Source organism: Lepus europaeus, chromosome 3 (assembly GCF_033115175.1).
Source record: "Lepus europaeus isolate LE1 chromosome 3, mLepTim1.pri, whole genome shotgun sequence".
NCBI classification, from domain to species: domain Eukaryota; kingdom Metazoa; phylum Chordata; class Mammalia; order Lagomorpha; family Leporidae; genus Lepus; species Lepus europaeus.
The window spans coordinates 162,776,116-162,797,459 of NC_084829.1; the positions used below are offsets into that span (position 1 = coordinate 162,776,116).

Genomic DNA, 21,344 nt, shown 5'->3' on the forward strand with positions numbered 1-21,344 from the left:
ACACATAGGACAGTACCGTAAAAATACTTACTCCATAATCATTGCCTAACTCTAACTTATTGCAGGTATAGTCTTCCAATAAGCCCTGGATTATTTAAGGTGATCTCTATGATCCTGGAATAACTGCATAATGCTGATGACAATCATGCTGACGATGTTACAGTGGCTAACATTTTCATGGTGCTTACTATATGTTGTGCCTTTTCTGACAGCTTCAAATAAATTTATTTCCTACAAAATCCCAACAAGATAAGCATTATTATTACCAATATTTCTCATTTTACAAATCAGCAAACAGACTCAATGAGGCTAATTTCTCTAAGTATTTAATATACATCTAAAAATTGGTCTGCCTTAAATTTGTAATATTAAACACTTGACATGACCTAACTTCTTAAGATCTAAATGATGATATAAACACTCTAGAGTATAATCCATACACTTAGAAATGGAGATTATATACCATGAAAATGCTTTTAATATAATGTTAGGTGAAAGATAATTAGAATATAAAATTGTATATTCGCACTGATTATGACTATCTAGAAGTCAGCCCTGCATAATGTCAAGGGCTAGGAAACAGAGAACAATGTGGGGATGAGAGAAAACTCCTGAACTGCACCACATTTAATTGTGAGGGTCAGGGGATGGAGGGGAGGAGAGATGGGAGAGGTGAATAAGTTAAAAAGTTAAGGGATGAGAATAAAACACAATCTCACATTCTTGAGTGGATACTATAGCCTTAATTCAAATCCCATTATGATGCCCTGGGTCCCATGGTGGTCTGTTAATGAGCCCAAACACTGTAGAAGCAACAACCACTACTATGGAAGGTCTCCCATCCCAAAGCTAGCCCCAAGTTCTGCTGGCCCACCACTCGTAGTTATAGCTCATGTGAGTTCCATGTAAACAACTTATGTTTTCTCCCCATTGTAAGACGCTGTTATCTTTTTAGGTTTAGTGGACCTTTTTCCAACAGCTTTCCTGCAAGTGTTAGCAGGAAATTGCCCCAGGATGGGTCCTTTCCCTTCTGGCAAGTGTCTGTAATGGTTTAATAAGTCCCTGTACAGGAGAGGTATCTTGGCCTCAAGAGTTTGAGTTTAACAAAGGCATGGGATCTACTTCTCCTCCCTTTGTGTGTACATATCCCTGCCATGAATCACTGACCTAAGCACATTACCTACTCCCAGGACTTGTGTTGCAACTCTGCCACCTGCTTGCACCAACCAATGAGCTAGACTGGGGTCCTGAGGGCCTCAAGGTCACTAAATCCAAAGCCACTTCTTCCAAACCATCCCCATATTTTCACAGCATAGACGGTTCCTTAACAGTCCTACCTTCTTGAACCTTGCCTGTTTTCCAAACTCTGTTCCATTGCTTGCCCAGTCTTCAACATCTCCTATTCCAAGCATATTCTGTGCTCATTCCTCCAACTATGGTGTCCCACCTGAGGTCAGTTCATCCATTAAGTCTTTCCTGGTGACTCAGATGTGTTTTCTCTAACATTAAACTTCCTAATACTTATTTTTCAGTTGCAATAGGACAATGATTATGTTTGGAATCCTTATATTATGGCTATTAGGCTGTACCACATAAAATTGTTGATAATAATATCCTACAAAATGACAATCCCGTACAGTTCAACCTAACATTTCTTCCTGTTTCAGGACCCCTAAGTGAAGAGCCACCTCCTTGAAGACAGGGGCAGAATTCTGCTTTTCTTTTGGATCCCTGGGGCAGAAAGTGTTTAAGAAGTGTTTATCAAAACAAAGACTCTTAAATCAATAGATATATTTTGCATATGTTTGTAAAATGATTCATCTGTAGCAATTAGTCTAATGGAATACGAAGTAGCTAATTATTTTGCCAATCAGCTCAAAGGTTGGAGGTCAGTAGATTGAGAACCTAGATCTTTTGGTGATATAAAACATTTTCATTCAAAGAACTGTTTTTAAAATCATCTATTTGTGAAGGAAACATTCATGATTTAGAGGTTGGCAGGTACAGTAAAATGCTGTTCAGTTGACTGCAATTAAAAAATGTGTCTAAACACTTTTCAGCACATGCACTTCCTTTATAACAACAAATTTCCTGAAAGCAGAAGCACACAGTGAGCCTGGGCTTCACCACCACAAGCAGGAGAAGCAAGGGAGGGTGACAGGAACAATTTGCATTTCTACAGCTCCTTCCTCTACTCAGATTCCAAAGGCATTTCACAAAGCGGCAAAAATCAGCGCCCAGAAGGGACAGTGATAGGATGTAGCAACCAGGAGGGCTTCCCCATAGCCAGACTCAGAGCCCCCTTACATGGTAGTGGTCCCCACACAGCTGTAAACATGAGAGCTGGTACAGGTCACGAAAAGGATAAAATGTGTCTGGGATAATTCAGCAGCCATCAGAAACATCCCCAGGAAGATTCCACCCTTCCTGCTGCCCCAAAGAGCCCCTTTAGCATGCAGATTGTAGGGGCCGGCTTCCGCAGCAAGCTACTGGCTGTCCTACTAGGTGACTGCACTGTTCATAGACCCCTGATTCCTACAAAAATCCCCACAGAGCTGGGATGCCCTGGGAGCAGGGACACACTAGGCTCACTCTGCAGTCGCCAGAGGTCTGTTTGAGAAAATTTGACAGAATTTAGGGAAAACTGCCTGCAAAGCAGACTTCTGCTGTGCCCAGGCCTTCTCCTTTCCCCGCCAGGCTCTGTCAAGGGATTCTCAGGAGCTGCCTATGGGTCTGAGAGGCACCTGCTCCAGTTACACACAGCGGCTGCCCCAAGCGTCCTCCAGGGGTCACACTCGGGTTACGAATCCACACAGCGCAGTGACTGAGCAGCCTGATTGGGCACAATTTATTCGAATCCTTCTTCATTAAGATTCAAACGGAATAAGTAAGGTAGAAATTGAACAGACACAGAAATTGTGCCTTGCTGCTCCTGTAGTCAGTAAACATTTATTCCCGGTGCCCAGCTCGTGGGCCGTGCGCTCTCTCTCCCCTTCACTTACAGCGGTGCTTCCAATCCTTACTGCTTGCCGTTTTAATGCATAATTAAGAAGGTCAGAATTAATGAAGCAGTGTGGAGTAAAGTTCAAGGAATCCCCAGGCACTATTTATTCTATTAGATCTCGGGCATGAATGTCAGATTGGCAGCAGAAGCGGCATTGGCAGTCGGGCTAGTGGTGTCCTGGGAGCAATCCGCCTGGGGAGACTCACCTGCACTGTTGACTCATCCCCAAGCTCCTTTCCTGCGAAGATCACACGCAACTGGTCAGCTGGAACCCCCTGTCGCTTAGCAACCGCCTCCTTGAGCTGGAAGATGCTGGTGTCAGAATCGACCTCCACTGGGAAACCGTGGCTGGAGTTGAACCTGACGAACACTGAACCACGGAAATGGGAAGAGAAAAGAAAGGCAGTGAGCCTGACTTGAAGCCCTCAAATGGCAGTGACAGCATTTCTGAACTGACTTACCCTCACCTGCCCTTCAATGAATGGCACACATTTTCTTTCACTTAAAACAAAAAATAATAATGCTACTAATGCTATCTGGAGCAATAGTTTGAGGAAAAATGGAGTTTCCCAGTAGGATTTCCCTTTCATATATTAGTCAGTGACCCGCAAACCAAAATTGCACTCTCCCTTTGACATCTATTCTGGGAAAGAGAGGGAGTCAAGCAGAACCCTTGCTTGATTGGAATTGTAAGATTCCCAGGAGTTCATATAGGAGATTCAGCTCTGACAGTCTGTACAAACTCGCCCGCCATCCATAGGGCCCCTCCTAACAAAAAGAAAAGCAATGTGCCAGCGGCACTCAAGGAGAAATGGGAAAAGTCCAGGCCACTTCACAGACCACAGTGAAGACCCTCTCAGCGCCGCAGCTGCTGCACAAAACGCTCCACTGGGGCTATGGACACAATCATTCGCCTTTTCTTTTGAAGCTTCTGACAGTACTTCTCTTTCTGCAGCCACTCTTCCCCACTGGGACCACACAGTCTTTTGCCTGCTGTCTTCTCACTTCAGTGGCCACCACCTTTCAATGCCTCTCATGCCAGAACTCTCCTTTCTACAACTTCCTGCACTGCTCTAAGTCAGCCTCTCATTAAATCTTTGCTAGATTCTTGCAGTAGCATCCAAACTGGAGTCTTTTTTAAAAAGATTTTATTTATTTTATTTGAGAGTTAGAGTTACAGACAGAGGGAGAGACAGAGAGAAAGGTCTTCCTTCCGTTGGTTCACCCCCCAAATGGCCGCTACGGCCGGCACTGTACTGATCCGAAGCCAGGAACCAGGTGCTTCTTCCTGGTCTCCCATGTGGGTGTAGGGGCCCAAGCACTTGGGCCATCTTCTACTGCTTTCCCAGGCCATAGCAGAGAGCTGGACAGGAAGAGGGGCAGCCGGGACTAGAACTGGTGCCCATATGGGATGCCGGCACCACAGCAGAGGATTAATCTACTGTGCCACAACCCCAGCCCCCAAACTGGAGTCTTGATCCACTCTTCTTCACTTCTGAAACCCCCCACACCATGCTACAAAGAAGACTTATCAATCCAGAGTTCTGACCATGTCATTTTTTGCTACCAGATCCAGCAAAAAAATTGATTTTGCAGATATTAATCCATTTTTTGTTGATATAAAAAAAGACACTTGAAGTTTTTCTTCTCAAGAAAAGAGGTTAATTCAGCTCCACAGTTTGGGAGGCTGCATGTTCAAAATTAGACAGCTCCATCAGTTTGGCCTCTCCGAGGCTCCCGTTGGCTATCTCACAACATTGTGGACAAGTAGGAAGGAAATGGCTGCACACAAAAGAGGCCAAGCCCAAAAAGAGACCTCATTTTATGGCAACCCACTCTTGTGAAAACTGGGGTTCCACAAGAACTAAGAACTACATGAATCCCTTCCGAGTGTGATGCTTCCAGTGGCCTAATTACCTCCTAACTGGGAACCGAGCCTCCCACACACAGACCAGACCCTTGGGGACACATTCAGCCAGAGCAGGTCTCCAGTGACATTTATTATGTGAGTTTTATAACACTTGACAGCTTCCAGGTGGAAGCAACATAGCACAGAGGTTCAAATCCATCCACTTGCTCCTTTGTGGATTTTGTAGGTTTTGTAGCCTGGAGATAAAAATACTAACCCTCACTACTCTTTGAGTCTCAGCTCTCTAATCTTCTTTTATTTTCTTTAAGATTTATTTTATCTGAAAGGCAGAGTGACAGAGAGAAAAGGAAAGACAGAGAGAGAAACAGATCTTCTATCCACTGGTTTACTCCCATATGGCTGCAATGATAGGTGTTGGGCCAGACCAAAGCCTTCAGGATCAAGCACTGGGGCTACCTTCCACTGATTTCCCAGGAGAATTAATAGGAAACTGCATATGAAGTGGAGCAGCTGGGACTTGAACCAGCACTCATATAGGATGCTGGTGTTGCAGGCAATGGCTTAACCTGCTGTACCACAACATGGGACCCCAACTCTGTAATCTTGAACATATGAACAAACCATGGGGAATGTTATGTGACACATTAAATAAAATTTTGCAGTATTTCCCTAGTAACTTCTAGCAACTTTCCAAATAGTAAATATTTGCATGTGTCTCAGTTATTTTGGGTGTACATTTCATCTTCTTTAAAAGATGATAAACTCAATGCCAGGTAATTTTACTATTATTTCTCTTTTAAATATGGCATAATTGCCAACTTGCTCTCAATTAAAATGAGATGACCCACTTAATAATGATTATAATAAAATAATAATTATAATGCCAATAATCATCAGGTACTTACAATGTGCCCGATGTTGTACCTTAGATCTGGTCAGGTCACCATTATTACCCTGATTTAATAGAATAGTAAATGAGGGCCCAGAGAATTATAATCACCTTCCTAAGGACATGAACCACTTTTTTTAATCAGAACTCACATTCAGTTCAATCTAACTCTAATGCTCCACCCATTTTTATCACCACTACTGCATGAAGACTTCTCAGATGAAATGTCTGCATTCTCTCTCCTTATGATAAAAAGATAAACAAGAACATCACAAGAGCTTTAAAACACAATTCAGGTATTTCTTACATCAGCTGAAGATGGGGTTAAAAATTTTGATAGCTAAGAGCAAAGAATAGTGAACTGTGATCATAAGATGCAGTGGAATAAAAATGGCACTAAACACAGGCAGGGGGCACAGATGACCACAACAGGGCAAAACCCTGATGTATTTGATCAGTATGGAAAATAGAAAAAGGAAGGACTGGAAGTAACAGAATTTTCCAAATATAGAAAACTCATGAAAAAATACCAATTACAGAGGTAAAGGTGCTTTTGATATACTTTTAAGTAGATTTCAACCCACACCTTTGAAAGTAGAGGAGAAGAAATAAAAATGTATTGGGAGCCCTTGAGGTACATTCACAGCATCCTCAGATCAAAGACCTTAAGACAACCAATTCATCAGATAACACACAGGAGAAGGAGGGGGCTGAATGGGACAAAAGGTAGAGTCCCCGTTTTAAACGTGATTTTCTACTAGTGTGAACAGATCTTTCAAAAAAGCAAAGCACCATAGGGGGGACATCAGAAGAAGCAGCTGGGAACCATATAAAAGCTACTACAAAACCAGGTAAAAATTCCAGGAGATCTAAAGTTGATGATTTTTCCCTAGGGGTTCAGATTGTAGGAATCCTACTGCAAATATAAGAATTATAAAGAAACACAAACCACCAAATAACTGCACAACAGCCTGTTTTATAGATAGAAAAAACAAAGTTTTAAATTAAAGCTTACAATTGGGTTAATTAAGTTGCAATTTGGATGTCATATAAATACTCCAGAAATAAATAATTTTTGAACAGCAAATACAATATATAATATGAATTTATTAAGTAAAGAGTAATAGGTATTTGACCTATTACATAATGGGTATTTGACCAAATAAAATATTTGCGAATAAAAACAAATATCTTAAGAAAGTGACACAATCAATAATCATATATCATTGTCTGAAGGTGCTACAGATTAATGGCAGTAGCATAAATTGCAATGGGTCTCAACTTTCTTCCCATATGTGAGAAATATGTCACATCCCATTGGTTCTATCCTGTTAGCTTCAGCCATGATTCTCCAAAGGACGCTGCAGGGAAGCAGCCCACCTGCTGTCCCCCCTCCACTAGTTGTTTTAAAATCACAGAGCACAGAATGTTTTTCCCCTCAAAGAAATGTTTTTATTTAATGAGTATAAATTTCATAGCTACAGCTTTAGTTATATACTGATTCTTCCCACCATACCCACCTTCCCACCACCAGTCCCACCCTATCTCTTCCTCCCTTTTCTGTTCCCAGTTCCATTCTCCATTAAGATTAATTTTCAATTAACTTTATACATAGAAGACCAACTCTACACTAAGTAAAGAAGTTAAAAAAAATGGCACACACATGCATTAAAAAAAAACTGTTTGAAAACAAGTTTTACAGTTAATTCTCATAATACAACTCATTGAGGACAGAAGTCCTTCATGGGAAGTAAGTGTACAGTGACTCTTGTTATTAGTTTAGCAATTAGCATTCTTATGTATGACATCAGTGATCACTTGAAGCTCTTGACATGAGCTGCCAAGGCTATGGAAGCCTTTTGAATCCACAATCTCTGTCAGTATTTAGACAAGGCCATAAGACAAGTAGAAGTCCTCTGCTCCCTTCAGAGGAAAGTACATCCTTCTTTAATGGCCAGTTATTTCCACTGGAATCTCACTCACAGAGATCCTTCATGTAGGACATTTTTTTTTTTGCTGCAGTGTCTTGGCTTCCCATGCCTAAAATGCAGCAGAATGTCTTTAGAACTGGTAAAAGAGAAATTTGAATACCTGTTACAAAAGATTTATTGAGATCTCAAATGCATTACAAAATTTCAAAAAGAGTCATTGTTATAGGGACAACTCTCTCAGTACAGGGCAAGGATGTGCTTCAAATGTAGTCCTTTAATTTTAGTCACCTAGAAGAGGGAGAGTAAATAAAAGTGGCATCCATTGTGTGTACTATAAATAGGACAAATTAGATTGGATACAAGTGAATACTAGAAGAGTCACTGATTGTTCTGTTTTCTGCTCCTCTTCATGATGGACAGAAATCGTTCAGGGACAGAGATATGAAAGATATTTCAGCTTATCTCCATTTTCTGATATTTAATGAAGTCTCCAAATAATTATTAAATGCTGTTATAGTATTAGTAGAAATAAACATCATATAAATAGACATTATCAACAGCATCAATAAGCATTTTAACACCATGATAAGAAAAAAGATATAAAACATATTCACACTCAATTTCTACATTATCCCTAACCATGGTTCACAAGTCCTAATTGGCAAGGAAGTAACTGGGAGAGAACAGGGTTAATGAATACTTTTTCAAGGCTATCTTATTCGCCCGTTCTGATCCAGGCATAACATTTTTGAAATTTATTTATTTATTTGGAAAGCAAAGTGACACAGAGAGAGAAAGAGACAGAGACAGAGCTAGAGTTCTCCCATCTGCCTGTAACAGCAAGGGGTGTCACCTGCTGCTGCCTCCTAGGAGCATTAGCATGGGACTTTCTTGGGAGCATAGGCAGGACTCCATCCCAGGCACTTCTATATGGGGTGCACACATCCCAAGCTGCAACTTCACTCCCTGTGTCACAATGCCTCCCCCCAGCATATAAGGTTTTGAGTTATAAAGACAGTATTTCAGTATCATTCATTGATGATTATGATCATTGCATGACTCTGGCTGCTCATCCTGTACAGACAATAATCATTTGAATTACGTGGGGCTAACTCACCCTTCCCAGCAGTAGATTCTGAGTAATCAGCACACTAGCATCATTCTGGTAATTGGTTCAGGGATTGGCTCAAGGATGGATGTAAACCAATCAGCATTTGGCATTCCCTGATCACAGTGATGAGACTGTGGTATACTGGTGATATAAGGTGGAATCATCCAAGTGGAATTCCAAGATTTACTGAAGAGGTGCTTTTATATGTATGAGATATGTATCAGATGAGATCTAGAGACATTTTTGCTGGGAGACGAAAAGAAAAACAGACCCAAGGTAGACTATTGATACCATCAGCATATAAATGCTTCAGCACAGTGCGGCCAAGGCAGTTCTTTTAGATTCTAGGTTCTCTAGGGTGATTAACTCCACTTGCCTCCCAGTAAGTGTCAGCAGCAGTCCCTAGCACTTGTGACAACCAGCAAGTACCCTACATATTTCCAAATGTTGTTAAGGGAGGGAGTTTCTCTTTCACCCTTGATAAAATTACCAAGTCTAGTGTTCCCTGTCATAGACCAACAAGCAAATGAAAATTGCCTTCTTATTCCCCTCCAGTCACTACCCCAAGTTCCTGCATGGCAAAGTTTATGGAGAATGTCTTAGAGTCTGTTCCTCACTTCCTTATTTTGTATTCTTTTCTGAACCCATTCATGGGCATTGTTTCTGGTAAAGCAGCAACCTCCAATAAAAAAATACATTTCCGATCCATTTCACCTTTTAATTCTTATCATATTGACCTTAAGAGACAGTCAAGACATTCAACTCCTGTTCTTACAACATCTTTTTTTTTTCTTGGCACCTGCTGCTAGACCCTCTGATTTTCCCACAACACAGGACATATTTCTGTCATTTCATCTTTTGGATTCTCTTCCTTGTTGAACTTACAAATACATATTTCATACACAGTGTTTTACAAACCTAGGTAAATAAGTTGTCAAATTCAGTATTCTTCTGAATTTTGGAAACTTTTTTCTTAAACTGAGAAAAAAGCGAATTATAATACAGGAAGAACATTACAATTTAGGATAAAGTTAGTAAAGAATGAAAGTATTACATCATATACATATATACATATATGCATATATTATATATATACATATCTATACCAAAGTCAACAATTTTAAAAAACGTTGCTTTGAGAGAAGGATATTACAGTCTAATTATTACACAAAAATAACAAATGGAATGCCACTTGTTAAGGATAACAGGCCCTGCTATCTGTTCATACAGGTAATCTCTGAGTTAAGAGAAAAAGTAAGAAGAGACCTAACAGCAACAGCTAGTGGAACAGCCCCCTCCACCCACCAGGTATAAAGAACAACAATAAAGCACACATCCAGGGGAAGGTGTTTGCTTAGAGGCCTGAGAGTTCACTAAGTAAACAAGCTTCCTGTGAATATTCTTTCTGCCAGTTGAAAGACTCACCTTCAACTGATACAGCATAGGTCCCTCCTTGAGAATGCAGCCTCCACCTGTACAGGGAGGGAGAACTACAAAAGCACGCTCTGGACCCATCCTGGTCTGAGTCATGATCAAGCTCAACTAGAAGATTCTACAAGGGGCCAAGTTAACCTCTTCCTTACCCTCCTGTAGTAGCCCAATGCTCCAGATGCTGTCCATTAGGGCAATGAACATGACTTTCCTTGAGTGATGTGCTAGGATCTAGCATCAAGAAAAAAGGTACTGGATTAACCACCAGGATGAGAACCCTGCAAAATTATCCCTTGATAGCAGTGAAAAGAAAGATTTAAACTTCTATTTTTTCCAGAATGAAGTCAATTTGTTGAATCAGTTTCCATTGCGTCAAGTCGTATTTCATTTCTAAATTAATCTTTCCTCTAGTAATCTACTAGCCTATACATTGGATAGTGGTGAAAAACAAAAACTCTGGCATTTTTGGAGTAACAGCTCAGTGTTACATGACCTTGCATAAACAATGTATTCTTTTTTTTTTAAACTTTTATTTAATGAATATAAATTTCCAGTGTACGGCTCATGCATTACAATGGCTTCCCCCTCCCACAACTTCCCTCCCACCCGCAACCCTCCCCTCTCCCGATCCCTCTCCCATTCCATTCACATCAAGATTCATTTTCAATTCTCTTTATATACAGAAGATCAATTTAGTATAAAGATTTCAACAGTTTGCACCCACATAGAAACACAAAGTGAAACCTACTGTTTGAGTACTAGTTATAGTATTAAATCAAAATGTACAGCACATTAAGGACAGAGATCCCACATGAGGAGCAAGTGCACAGTGGCTCCTGTTGTTGACACAACAAATTGACACTCTAGATAAACAATGTATTCTTTCTTGGATTGTTATAGGAATTTAGGTTATTGTTTGCTATTGCTATCTTTTGAAAATTATTACTTGTATCATATATCCTAGCATTTGATTACACATTGACATTGTCTTTTAACAGCTTGATGCTTAATTCTTGATCCCTTACTGTCATTTGAGTTCTTGTTGACCACAAACCTCACTTTATCTCCTCACTTCCACAACCATGGTGCAAAACACAAAGCAATATGATACCAGATTAACTTGCCCTGAAAAAAAAAAAAAAAAACCTATAAAATCTAGACTAGATGCAAATAACCAAAATGAAAACAAAAACAAATAAACAAAACAAAACAAAAACCCAGATACCTGAAAAGCCACAAAAGAAGGAAGATTCTGTAGGGAGTGAAGATCTGTAAAGTGAGCACCCATTTTCACAGCTGCAGCCTGAATCCAGGTGCCCACTGGGTGGCCAACAGGGCAGTGGGTACACCAGTGGCAAAATAATAGTCTTCCTGGCTTGAGGGAGCAAAATGCCAGCGTGAGGAGAGGACGAGGGATACATCACAGGAGGAAAAGAGTCAGAAAAGGGCTTCTCACATTCTGTTCTCCCATTTTGCTTACTGACCCCTGAACAATGAAAAGGCAAGACAGACTCCAAGCAGCTCAGCCAAAGGAAAGAACTGTGCATGGAAGCAGAGTCAAACTCCCCTCCCTTTGGACATGGACTGTGCAGTGCGCAGAGCCACGACTTTCCGAGGAGCACAACATGGAAAGTGGGAACAGGAGCCTTGGCTCTGCCAGGTGGAGGTCAATATCAACCCAGAAAGTGCCTTACTGTCACAGGATATGATGAGAATGGCATGCACCGTGCTTCTGTGCTCTTCTCTCAGGATGCAGAACTCCAGTCCCCTCTTGATACAGTACTGGACAAGACCCATTTAGGGGCATTCTTAAAAGTGCCTGCCTGCTACTCTCTAAAACTTTCAAGGTCATCAAAACCGAGGGAAGTCTGAGAAACCACAGAATCTAGAGGAGGCTATGGAGACAAGATGACTGAGTGCATTGTGGGAACCTGGGGAACCTGGGAGACAAAAAAGCATATTTGGTAAAAACTAAGATCCAAGTAAAGTTTGCATTTTAGTTAATAAAAATATATCAATGTTAATTCATTCATGATAACAAATGTAGTATGACAAGGTAAGATGGTAAACATAGCAGGAACTGGGTTAGAGTGCACAGGAACTCCTTGTACTATCTTTGCATTTTTTCCTGCAAAACTAAAACTGTTCTTCAATAAAAGTTTATTTTTTAAAAAAATAAAAGATGTGGACTGATACCAGACTTGCTTCTCCAATATTTTTTTTCTTTCAAGTCCAACTAAAATATTGCCTCCTAAAACAAAAGAAACAACTGTCATTAGGGAAAAATAACAGATTCCAGAGTCTCCAAAAATTACATTTCTAATATCTGGTGTACAAGTAAAAGATCACCTAGCATTTCAAACAATGGAAAAATACAGAATATTCTCAGGAGAGAAAAAAAAGCAAGCAAGATGAATCCTAAGTTGACTTTAAGAACTATTCTCGTGTGAGTGGTGAGATAGGACAAATCAGAGAAACTATAAAAAGAATCAAACAGAAATTCTAGAACTAAATCTACAATATCTAGAATAAAAATTCATTGGATAAACTTTATAACCAAGTGGAGATAAGTGAGTGTTAGTGAAGAATAAAGATAAGAAATATTTTCTAAATAAATGAACAGATGTTAGGGGACCTATTAAATAATATCTAATGATGTAACATGTGTAGATGCACTCACAAAGGAAGAGAGAATAAGGCAAAAATATTTGAAGAAATAAGGTCCCTAAAATTTACTTTATAAAGAAAAAGATGGAGCTTCCAACCACTGGAACACGTCTACAATGACTGGGGCTAGGCTTAGCCAAAGCCAGGAGCTGGAAACTCAAACTAATTCTCCTGTGTGGCTGGCAAGGATCCCATTACTTGAGCTCTCTCTGGGGCCCCTCAAGACTTCCCTGGTAAGAAGCTGGAATTAGGATCTGGAGTTAGAGCTGGGTATGAAACCCAGGCACTTCATGATCATCTTAATCTCCCAATAAACCAATGTTTATTAATCTTCATTCTTTTCTCCCTTCCTTCTTTATTTCCTCCACAAACCCCTGTTTTTTCACCCCTGTTTTCTCTCCTTCTCTTTCTTTCTTTTTAGAGACAGAAAGAGACAGAGAACTTGTTGCTCCACAACACCCAAAATGGTCGAGGTCATGCCAGGGCTAGGGTCAAAGCCAGGAATGAGGAACACAATACAGGTCTCCCACATGAGTGGGAGGAACCCAATTTTTTTTTTTGACAGGCAGAGTGGACAGTGAGAGAGAGAGAGACAGAGAGAAAGATCTTTCTTTTGCTGTTGATTCACCCTCCAATGGCCACCGCGGCAGGCGCGCTGTGGCTGGTGCATCGTGCTGATCCGAAGCCAGGAGCCAGGTGCTTCTCCTGGTCTCCCATGCGGGTGCAGGGCCCAAGCACTTGGGCCATCCTCCACTGCACTCCCGGGCCACAGCAGAGAGCTGGCCTGGAAGAGGGGCAACCGGGACAGAATCTGGCGCCCCGACCAGGACTAGAACCCGGTGTGCTGACGCTGCAGGCAGAGGATTAGCCTAGTGAGCCGAGGCACCATGACACATCATAGTCAAACTAAGGAATAGAGTTTTAAAACATCAAGAAAAGTGGGCCCCTCACATCCAGAGATGCCATTATGTAATTAATGATTAACTTCTCCTTAGAAGTGAGGGTATGAAATCTTTAAAATTTGGAAAGAGAATCAAAAATAGAAACACTGTCAATGCAGAATTCTATGTCCAGTAAAAATATACATCAGGGATGAGGGCCAAATGAAGAATTGTTAAGATGAACTATAGCTAAGAGAATGTGACACAAATGGACTCATACTGGGAAATTGTAAAATAATTCTTCAAAATGAAGGAAAAATAAGATAGAAATTCTGATCCTCAAAAAAGTTCTAAGAGCATCAGGAATGCTAAATACCTGGGTAAATACCAAGGGCAATCACAGATGGGTGTGTTGCTTTATTCATTTTAACTTCTGGCATACATATGACCACATGAGACCAATATTTCATGTGGAGTTCAGAGAGCACTGATATGATGTGCATGCCAACCACACTATCAAGGATAGCAGGATGCATAGAGATCATACATGTTTTTGCATGTGAAGTGGTATGCTATTAGTAATAAACTGTGAAAAGTTAAGGATATACATTAAAATTCTTAGAGTAAAAATAAAACAGAATAAATATGGTGACCTGAAAACCACAGGTTTAAATATTGCAACAGGATTCTAAAACATACTTTGAATAAACCCAAAAGGGCAAGAAATGAGGAAGATAATAATTAAAATGAAGGAGTAAACATGAAAAAATAAATTAAAAGTTAGATACAAAGTCTATCATATCACTATTATATTAAATCTTAATGAAATACCCACTTAAAAAGGCAAAGATTTTCAGAAAGGATAGAAACAAATAGATCCACATATTTAAGTGTCAACAAGAGCTGCACTGTAAATGCAAAGAAGCAAAGAGTTTAAACAAAAAAAAATGAATAAAAATAAATATTCCAAGCAAAGAGTAGTCAGAAGAAGGTAAGGGTGGCAATATTACTGGAACACAGAATAGCTTAAAGACAACCTGGTGGTGACAGACTGTGCTGTGAGCACTTGGAAAAGACAGGCGGCAAGGCTCAGATGTCAAGGTCCTCACCCTTCCATTCCATCTGCCCTTGGGTGAGTTGGGAGAGGTGCCTTATACCTCATTTGAATAGACATGGTAGATGGGTCACTCAGTGCTTCCAGCCCTCGGGATGGAGATGTCCGATATGGGGAGAGCTTCCTATACTCCTCAGAGCATCCGGGAGATGAAATCTCAAAAGACAGCAATTGCTAAAGACATCATCTTTGGGCTTGGGCAATTGCTTTGATTCTTTGATAAGGATGTATCACCAACAGAATTTCCATTGGACTTTGAACCTCTCCTCCTTCTCTTTTTCTTTTCTTGACTAATTCATCCATTTCCATCTTTAATTATTTAGTAAAAGTCACATTATGGGATACAGAGACTGGAAAGTAGGAAAATCCAAATAAGAATCCATACAACAAGAGGTATGTATTGTGGCTAAGACACAACTGTGGAATCACTTGCCTGGGGTCAAAGCCTAGCACCTCCACTTCCCTTACCAACTGCGTAACTATTTCACACAGATCTGTCTCTCAGTTTATTCCCTCTAAAATAGGAGATACCACTGTACCTGTTTCACAAGGTTGCTGTGAGAATTTAATAAATTAACTTAAGGAAAGTATTTAGAAGAGTACCTAGCACATTGTAAATTCCAACAATTATTGCCTCTTACTTAAAGCCCAATATACGGCTTAGAAATTAATGTTGATTGCCATGCTATTTGCACAATTTTAATGTTTGGGTAACTTTAAAAATGTACCTTTTATTTTCTTTCAATAAGAAATATTTTCCTGATGGAGCTCCATTTCACTCTGTAGTACAGCATAGTTGATCTAAAATGACTTCAGTATACTGATAATGGTATCTTCTCTTTAGATAGAGCTCTCAATTTTCAAAGTACTTTTACTTGCATTATCTTAGTTAATCCTCACTATAGCACTGAAAGATAATTGAGACTGAATTTATTATTTCTACTTTTAAAATAAAGAATCTGATGCACGGGGAGAAGTGGCTTGTCCAAGATTTACAAGGAACAAAAATCCTGGGGTCCTGAACCCCTCTTCTTTATATCAGTGACCTTAACACTGGGCTGTCTGCTAGCCTGGGGGCATGAGAGGACTTGTCAAGTGAAAGTAGTCTTTCCACTTTCTCTTCCTCAAATACCTTCCATAAAATAGATATGGCCAAAAACATGACTACAGGTGATATGTTATAATAGCTTTCCGTCCTATCTTCCCTTCAAAGTCACATTCCTCCATTTTGCAGAAGAAATGAATACCACTCACTCCACCAAGATGCTCTGGTGCACTGCTGTGGGGTCCCAAACAAGGACACCTTGAATCATGGGTGACCGAAAAGCCTTTTTTAACCAAGGCCCTGCTACCTCACAGTTGAGTTTTAATTCTTTCACAGTTGAACAAAGGTTGGCATTAGGAACAGTGTATCTTTGGCAATGTCAGACTGTGTTCTAGCACCACTTATTAAAAATTCAGATATACAGTAAAGAGGAACCACAGGGATGATAATGTTTAGTAATTATCCTAGGTCTTGGATTCCTTGGTACTGCCAAGTAAGCGATTTCTCCTCTGGGAGAATCTCAGCCAGAGCTAAGAGTGTGGTTTCAAAGAGGTCACAGTGCCTTATTTCATCCGGGACACAAACTTTTGGCCAAATCCCACTCCTTACCTAACCATCCATTTATGGCACTGCAGCATAAGAATTCAAATGTAACAAGTTGGCTATGTGGATCCACCTCATTTCTGACAAATTAATGTATTGTTTTATGTTTGGTTGGCACATAATAATTGCACATATTTATGAGGCACTATGTGATGTTTTGACTCACATATACATTGTGTAATGAGCAAACTGAGGTAATTAGCATATCCCTCACCTTAGACATTTACATTTCTTTGTGCTGAAAACAATCAAAATCCTCTCTTCTAGCTGTCTTGAATCAGATGACGCATTATTGTTATCTACCCTCAATCTGCTGTGCAATAGGACACAGGAACCTGTTCCTCCTGTTGACTGTGCCACTGTACCCAGTGGTGAACCTGTGTCATCTGCATTTCCCTCTACCATTCCTGTGCTCTGACTTCTATAAGAGCTGCATTGTGTAGATTCACATACAAGTGAAATCACAGGGAACTGAGGTTCCTCAAAAAATTAAAAACACAATTATTATACATTCCAGTAATCTCACAAAGAAATGAAATCAGCCTGTGGAGGAACAGCTACACTCCCAAGTTTACAGCAGCATGATTCATAGTAGACAAGATATAGGATCAACCTAAAATCTATCAAGATGAATGGTTAAAGAAAATACAGTGTGTATGTGTGTGTATATGTGTGTGTCTGTGTATATATATATATGGTGAAATGCTATGCAGCCACGAAAAAGCAGAAATCTTGTCATTCGCCACAGCAACAAAATTGATGAACACAGAGCAAAAATTAATTAAATAAGCCAGGCACAGAATGACAAATGAATTCTTACTGGCTGGCTGATTTGGTAAAGACAGGTTTTTATCAAAATTAAAAAGCAATTGTTGGGACCAGTGCTGTGGCATAGCACATATAACTGGTTCAAGTCCTGGCTGCTCCACTTCCAATCCAGCTCTCTTCTATGGCCTGGGAAAACAGCAGAAGATGACCCAAGTCCTTGGACACCTGAACCTCCATGGCAGACTTGGAAGAAATTACTGGCTCCTGGCTTCAGAGTAGCACAGCTCTGGCCACTGCAGCTATTTGGAGAGTGAACCAGAGGATAGAAGACCTCTCTCTCTCTCTCTGTCTCTCTCTCTCTGTCTCTCTCTCTCTCTCTCTCTCTCTCTCCCTCCCTCCCTCCCTCCCTCTCTGCCTTTGCCTCTGCCTCTCTGTCACTCTGCCTTTCAAATAAATATTTTTAAGAAAGCAATTCTTCTCTACAAATTGAAAAGGTTATATATGCAGCTTTAAAGATTTGATAAAAATAAATTAAAACAAAAGTATATAATCGGGGCCGGCGCTGTGGCGCAGCAGGTTAACACCCTGGCCTGAGGCGCCGGCATTCCATATGGGTTCTCGTTCTAGTCTCAGCTGCTCCTCTTTAAATGACAGTTATAATAAACCTTAAAAGAAAGATTTATTTTTATTTATTTGAAAGACAAGAGTTACAGAGAGAGATAGAGACACAGAGAGAGGTCTCCCATCTGCTGTTTCACTCCCCAGATGGCTGCAATGGCCAGAGCTGAGCCTATTGGAATCCAGTAATCAGAAGTCAGGAGCCAGGAGCTTCCTCCAGGTCTCCCACATGGGTGCAGGGTCCCAAGGACTTCGGCCATCTTCTACTGCTTTCCCAAACCATAGCAGAGAGCTGGATCAGAAGAGGAGCAGCTGGGACTAGAACCTGTGCCCATATGGGATGCTGGAGCTTCAGCACATGGCACTGGCCTCTCAAGTGGGTAGTTTTAATATTCTTTTGTTTTCAACAAAATTAAAGACAGATTCAGTTGAGTTATAAATTGGGAGATCACTGGAAAAAAAGTTAAGAATAATTACTAAGTGATTTCTGTTGTTTGTAACTTTGCGGACATTAAAAGATTGAAGTGATGTTGCTATTTTAAGAAACCCTGCTATCTCCACACAGTTATTTTTTAGAACAAGGACTTACAACTCTTAAAATGAAAAGGAAGAACAGAATGACACAGAAGCAATTTAATTCTAGCTACAGTAAGACTCATCCATAGATACATGTAACAAATTAGAAAATGAGTCAAATTCAAATAAGGGAAGCACTTCTATTATTTTCATGTTTGGTAATAATTTGTGAAGACATCAAGAAATGAATTCAAATATAAGATGCTGTTTTAATATTTTTACATTGAATGTTTTACAGTAAAAATAGCACTAATGATATCACAATCCAGTAGAGATTTTTAATACTACAGGCTATGATCCCAAGGCATTTTAAAATATATCTTGTCTTATTTTTTGTTGCAGAGATGTATTTAGGATGACATATAAAGATACTTTTAAAAATAGTTTGTTCTTGTTACTTTTCATGGTTCTGTCCTCTAAGATTACTATGAACAATGAATTAGTGAATATTGTTGTTCCTAGGGGGATAACAGGGTTGGCTTCCTTCAAGCCTCTGGTCACAACGCTATCATCTACCAGTCAATGTATCAGCTTGTTTTATGTGTGTTTCTGTTTATGGAAAGCTTATTTGATAGTACATGTTAATATTTAATAGTACACATTAGTTGTTTAACATTCAGTGATAGCCAATAACACTAGAACCCATGTCTGAACTACACTTCTCTCACCCATAACGTACATCCCCACCTTCTTAGGCAGTAGCCTTGGGAGCTATCTTACCAGCAAATTCACCAATAAGAAGCACAAAAAATGTAAAGTTATGACACTAGAAAGAACTCAAGAAGGACATTTCTTTTTGGAACATATAGGAGAGCAGAAACAAGAAGGAGAGCGTCACCTGATTCACCCTCAGCTGGGAACGAGCTTGTCAAGCAACTCAAAGCTTTCACCTTTCTGCATGTCTGCAATGACTCTGAGAGGAGAAGCACTTCGAGTGTTGATTGTAGGGCTACAACTAAATGTTACCTTGTTGGTGAATTCGCAAACGTGGAATCCATGGAAAATGAGGACTGACTTCCTACACTGCTATGAAGTTATGTGAGAGAGCAGGACAGAAACAAACTCCAAGAAAAAGAAACAAAAGAAAGTTTCTGTCTATTAAAGATGATCTTTTATGTGTATCACTACAGTGGCAGCCTACAGCAAATCATCATTTTTTAATATCTTACTGAAACATTCTGAAATTTAATGCAGTTGCTTATAATAAATATTTATAAATAAATATATTTAAATAACTAAGTTATAATATGAAAACATTGAAATGGTTTAGACCTATTATACTATGTTTTATGTCTACTTAAAAATATGCAAGGAAGCACATTGTTCCCCAAGATAAGTACTTTCACAAATCTCCATGAGTAAATTGGTGTGAAGATTACTATAATATAAATGGAAGCCAAAATCACAATAAGGCTGATTAATACAAACAAATAAATGATACTACACTAAACCCAAATTGAACCCCTAACTTAGAATCAATTGGTGGAAAACAATGACCCTTTAGTGATGCATACACAAACCCTGGGATCACACTGTAATGAGGCTTGTGGTTTGGTTGGTTGTTAAATCATAGCTGAAATGTTTCTTGTAGATCTTTTTCTCATTTTTCATATATAATTTTTATAGAAAGCTTTTAATAAATATAAATTTCATAAGTATAACATTTGGATTATAGTGGTTCTTCTCCCCATACCCGCCCTCCCACCCCCAAACTGTCCTACCTCCTACTCCCTCTCCTATCCCATTCTTCATTAAGATTCATTTTCAATTATCTTTATATACAGAAGATCAACTCTGTACTAAGTAGAGATTTTAACAGTTTGCACCAACACAGACACACAAAGCATAAAGTACTGCTTGAAGACTAGCTTTACCGTTAATTCTCATAGTACATATTAAGGACAGAGGTCCTACATGGGGATCAAGTGCACAATGACTCCTGTTGTTGATTTAACAATCGACACACTTATTTATGATGTTAGTGATTATCCGAGGCTCTTGTCATGAGCTGCCATGACTATGGAAGCCTCTGGAGTCCACAAACTCTGACATTATTTAGGCAGGGCCATAATCAAAGTGGAAGTTCTCTCCTCCCTTCAGAGAAAGGTACCTCCTTCTTTGATGGCCCCTTCTTTCCACTGGAATCTCACTCACATTTTTTGACACGCTTCTGCTCAGTGACAGAGGCCAATCAGGAGAGGTCAAGTGCTGTGTGATTCACTCACAAGAAAGGTTTAGAACACGTGCACCCACAAACACAGCACCTTAGTGATTGTCCAGGGTGCTGGTGGAGGGTGTTTGGGGTGAGAGGGGAGTTATTGCAAGGGGCTCAGGGGGATTCTTTTTGGGATGATGAATCTTCTAAATAAATTGTGGTGAAGCTAAAAGCAAACTCCATGAATATACAAGAGTTCTTCAAAGCATTCTTGGAAAAATGGAATTAAAAGGTAAGTTTATTTTGGTACAATAAATTTTGAAAACCATGAATGAGGTTTTCATAATATGCATTTTCCACCAATTTCTGAATATCCTTCTTATGCACAGATTTGAAAATTTTTTTGGCAACAAAGTTTAATTCCATTTTCCACCAGCTTTTTGAAGTACCATTGTACTCAAAACCATTTAATTATATATATTTTTAGTGGGTGAATTTTATAGTATGTGAATTAGGTTTTAGCAAAGCTCCCATTTCCCCCATACCACTCCTGCCCCCAAAACACAACCTCTTCTCTGTATACCCATCAAATGTTGGGAAAAAGACAACTATTTTAGCATGGAATAAACAAATTCATGAGTATACATCCACTTCATTTTTAATGGCACACTTCCCTATTTT

General features: G+C 39.7%; 1 protein-coding gene across 2 annotated transcripts in view; it reads right to left on the bottom strand.

The window, feature by feature from the left end:
• Positions 1-21,344, bottom strand: part of PRKN (parkin RBR E3 ubiquitin protein ligase) — a 1,356,574-nt gene that overhangs the window by 1,100,161 nt on the left and 235,069 nt on the right. For both annotated transcript variants that reach the window (XM_062187015.1, XM_062187014.1), the window contains exon 2: positions 3,211-3,374. In XM_062187015.1, coding sequence (XP_062042999.1) covers positions 3,211-3,374 — 164 coding nt within the window. The remainder of the gene's footprint in view (positions 1-3,210; positions 3,375-21,344) is intronic.